The 3,278-nt window shown below is 61.7% G+C and overlaps 1 protein-coding gene across 2 annotated transcripts in view; it reads left to right on the forward strand.

Moving 5' to 3' along the window:
• Positions 1–443: 443 nt before the first annotated feature.
• Positions 444–3,278, forward strand: part of SPDEF (SAM pointed domain containing ETS transcription factor) — a 6,845-nt gene continuing 4,010 nt past the window's right edge. For both annotated transcript variants that reach the window (XM_040645203.1, XM_040645204.1), the window contains exons 1-2: positions 444–879; positions 3,018–3,215. In XM_040645203.1, the coding sequence (XP_040501137.1) occupies positions 444–879; positions 3,018–3,215 (634 nt within the window). The remainder of the gene's footprint in view (positions 880–3,017; positions 3,216–3,278) is intronic.

The raw sequence follows: 3,278 nt of genomic DNA on the forward strand, positions 1-3,278 counted from the left end.
CTAGGCATGAGCTGGCCCAGGGACAGAGGCCTGAACACTAAAGACTCCTTGTCCAGGCCTCAGTTTGCTCATCTACCCAATGGGGCTAATCGTGCCTTCTGTGGTGAGGATTCAGTGAGGTCCAGAACCTCAGAAGGTTGTATTAAGAGACCACATGTGTCAAGATTCGCGGCTTTCCGCCACCCTGGCTTCCTCGGAGAGCAAGGGAGCTGTCCTTATACCTTACTGTCTTTCCCCGCCAGAAGCCTATCTGCCCAGCCCTGTCCTAACTGCCCAATGACCCGGAAGCCCCAACTCTCTCCCAGGCCCAGCCACCACCCACGGAGCCCCTCATCCCCGTAACCAGCTTAGTGGCCCCCAGGGGGTTGGGGAAGCAGCCAGAACCTGATTCTCCATCGTCTCTTATTTCCGTAGCCACAGCCACCGGCCCGAGCCACGGCGGCATGGGCAGCGCGAGCCCCGGCCTGAGCAGCGTGTCCCCCAGCCGCCTCCTGCTGCCTCCCGACACGGTGCTGCGGGCGGGCCTGGAAAAGGTGGCGGCAGGGGCGGCAGGGTCCGAGAGACGGGACTGGAGCCCCAGCCCCCCTGCCACGCCTGAGCAGGGCCTGTCGGCCTTCTACCTCTCCTACTTTGACATGCTGTACCCTGAGGACGGCAGCTGGGCCGCCAAGGGCCCCGGGGCCAGCGCTCGCGAGGAGCTCTCGGAGGAGCCCGAGCAGTGCCCGGTCATCGACAGCCAAGCCCCCGGGGGCAGCCTGGACTTGGCCCCAGCGGGGCTGGCCCTGGAGGAACACTCCCTGGAGCAGGTGCAGTCCATGGTGGTGGGCGAGGTGCTGAAGGACATCGAGACGGCCTGTAAGCTGCTCAACATCACGGCAGGTGAGCCCCTCCGCCGGCCGCCTCCGTCGGGTGGGCACCAGCAGGGCTGCGGTCGCGAGGCGGGGCGAGGGTACTGCCTGCGGCACTCTGGCCACCCCCCGCCCCTGCCCAGCCTCCGCGGCTGCTGACCCTGCAGTACAGCTGTGCGCCGGGGAAGGTTCCGAGCCTCTCTGTGCCCCGACTGCTGGAGGCAGCGAATCCGAGCGCCACGCCCCCGGCCCACCACCTCCCCGTGGACTCCCCTCCACGCTCTCCTCCTTTACTCTCTCCAGCCACACCTGCTCTTCGCTGTTCCCACAACACTCATACCTCAGGACCCTTGCATCTCCTGGTCTCTTAATCTAAAACGCTCTTCCCCCAAATTTTTACTCGGCTCACCCCTCGCCTCCTTCAGATCTTGACTCAAATGGCACTGTTTTGATGAGGCTTTCCCTGACGCCTCTATTGAAATTACTGTCCATACCCCCCCTTAGTCCTCCTCCCTGCTTTTTTTCTACCATCGCATGTACTGATACCCCGCGTATTTTATTGATTTATCGTATTTGCTGTCTGTCTCCCCCACTGGAAGTTACACACTCCAGGGGCAGGGATTTTCATTTGTTGTGTTCACGGCTACATCCCCAGTTCCTAGGTTGGCACCTTGACATAGTAGGTGCCCAGTAAGCAGTAACTTCTTAATATGCCAGGCCCCATTCTAGCACGGGGGGCATCGAGCACACCACACAGAAGCCCCTTTCTCCACGAAGCCCACACTACAGTGAGGGAAACTCACTGTACGTAGATAAGTGTGTCACTGGTCTGGTTGTAGTGAGGGCTCTGATGAGGAGGGGGCATTAGGAGTCCAGGCACCTGTGTGTCTGCCAGGACCTGGAAAGTGTGATTATGGCACTGACGCCTTGGCCTGAGAGGCTGCCACGTCTCCAGCCTCCTGTTCCTGCACCTTCTCTCCAGCATTGAGTGGGCCTGACCCATGTCCTTGGATGCTGGGTCCTGGCATTTGAGCATTGCAGTCTGATCCTGTTTTCGCACAAAAAGTCTTCAGGCGTCCCTCAGCCCCAGCCCCTCCTCCTCCAAGTCATCCCAGCCCAGCGCCTCCCCCCAACCATCCCAGCTGGTGCCCCCCCTGCCCCCCGCCCCAGGCAGCTCCTGCCCTACCCCCGTCCTCCAGTTACCCAATGCCCCTGGCAGTCCCCAGCCCTGGAGATTTTCCCATGGTGCCTCCTCTCCCACACCGGGCCAGGAAGGGGCTTGCCCTCTGAACAATGGGACAGGAACAAATTGCTTTGACCCTGGGAAGGAAAATGGGTTTATTAAGTGGGGGCCGCCCAGCCTGCAGGTCACCTAGCTGGGGCACCAGCTTAGACCACAGCGTTCACTTGGAGGCCCCATTGTGACCATGCCCATCAGCCTGGCCTCCCCCCGTGTGCCCTGCCAGGCTCAGCCCAGAGCAGCTCCCCAGGGGAACGTCCAGGACCTAGCCAGTGACTCTCTCCCTGGCCTCTGAGGCTAATAGCTGCCCCATGATCGCTTGATGCCCTGCCATTCTTTCATTGAGTGCAGATGCACTGAGCGGCTGCTATGCACCCAGCCCTTTGTTGGGTGTTGGAGAAGGTACTAGAACTTTCTGTGCCTCAATTTCCCCATCTGTAAAAAACGGCAGGGGTTGGGGTGGTAAGGCTACTCCTAGGTGGGTTCCTCCCCCCCTTTCTGGTACCTTGAAGGGAACCCTTGAAGGGTTTGGGGATGGCAAGAGGCAGCTGGGAGAAAAGCTCACGTGTCTCTGGTTTAATGTCACTCTCCCCTCCAGGGCCGGGCTTCCTGAAAGGCCCTTTGGAGAGCCTGGAGGGGTCGGGAGGACCTGAGGTCCAGGTGAGGTGGGGGGCGCAGAGGCCCCAGGCTACCCTGCCCTGAGCCAAGTTGGTTTTTAGGGTCCTGGCTCCTCCCTCTCACCCCCCTCTCTTCTCAGGTGCCCCCCCCCCCCACGGAGCCCCTCNNNNCCCTGTCTGGCCTGATCTGTTCTCATCCCAGGAGCCCATGGTCCCAGTCACAAGCTGCTTCCAGTTCCCAGGGGCACCCCACGAGAAGCGGGGCAGTGCCCTCAAGCAGCCCGTGGGACTGAGGGAGTGTCTCTTGCCCAGACCCTGTGGACTGGAGCCCTGGCAACGTGCAGAAGTGGCTCCTGTGGACGGAGCACCAGTACCGGCTGCCGCCCGTGGGCAAAGACTTCCAGGAGCTGGGGGGCAAGGAACTGTGCGCCATGTCGGAGGAACAGTTCCGCCAGCGCTCCCCTCTGGGTGGTGACGTGCTGCACGCCCACCTGGACATCTGGAAATCAGGTGGGACATGGCACGGGAGAGCAGCGCCTCCCGAGCTCCAAGGTCGGGACACTGGGGGGGGGG

This window comes from Ursus maritimus, unplaced genomic scaffold (genome assembly GCF_017311325.1).
Source record: "Ursus maritimus isolate PB19 unplaced genomic scaffold, ASM1731132v1 scaffold_30, whole genome shotgun sequence".
Taxonomy (NCBI): Eukaryota; Metazoa; Chordata; class Mammalia; order Carnivora; family Ursidae; genus Ursus; species Ursus maritimus.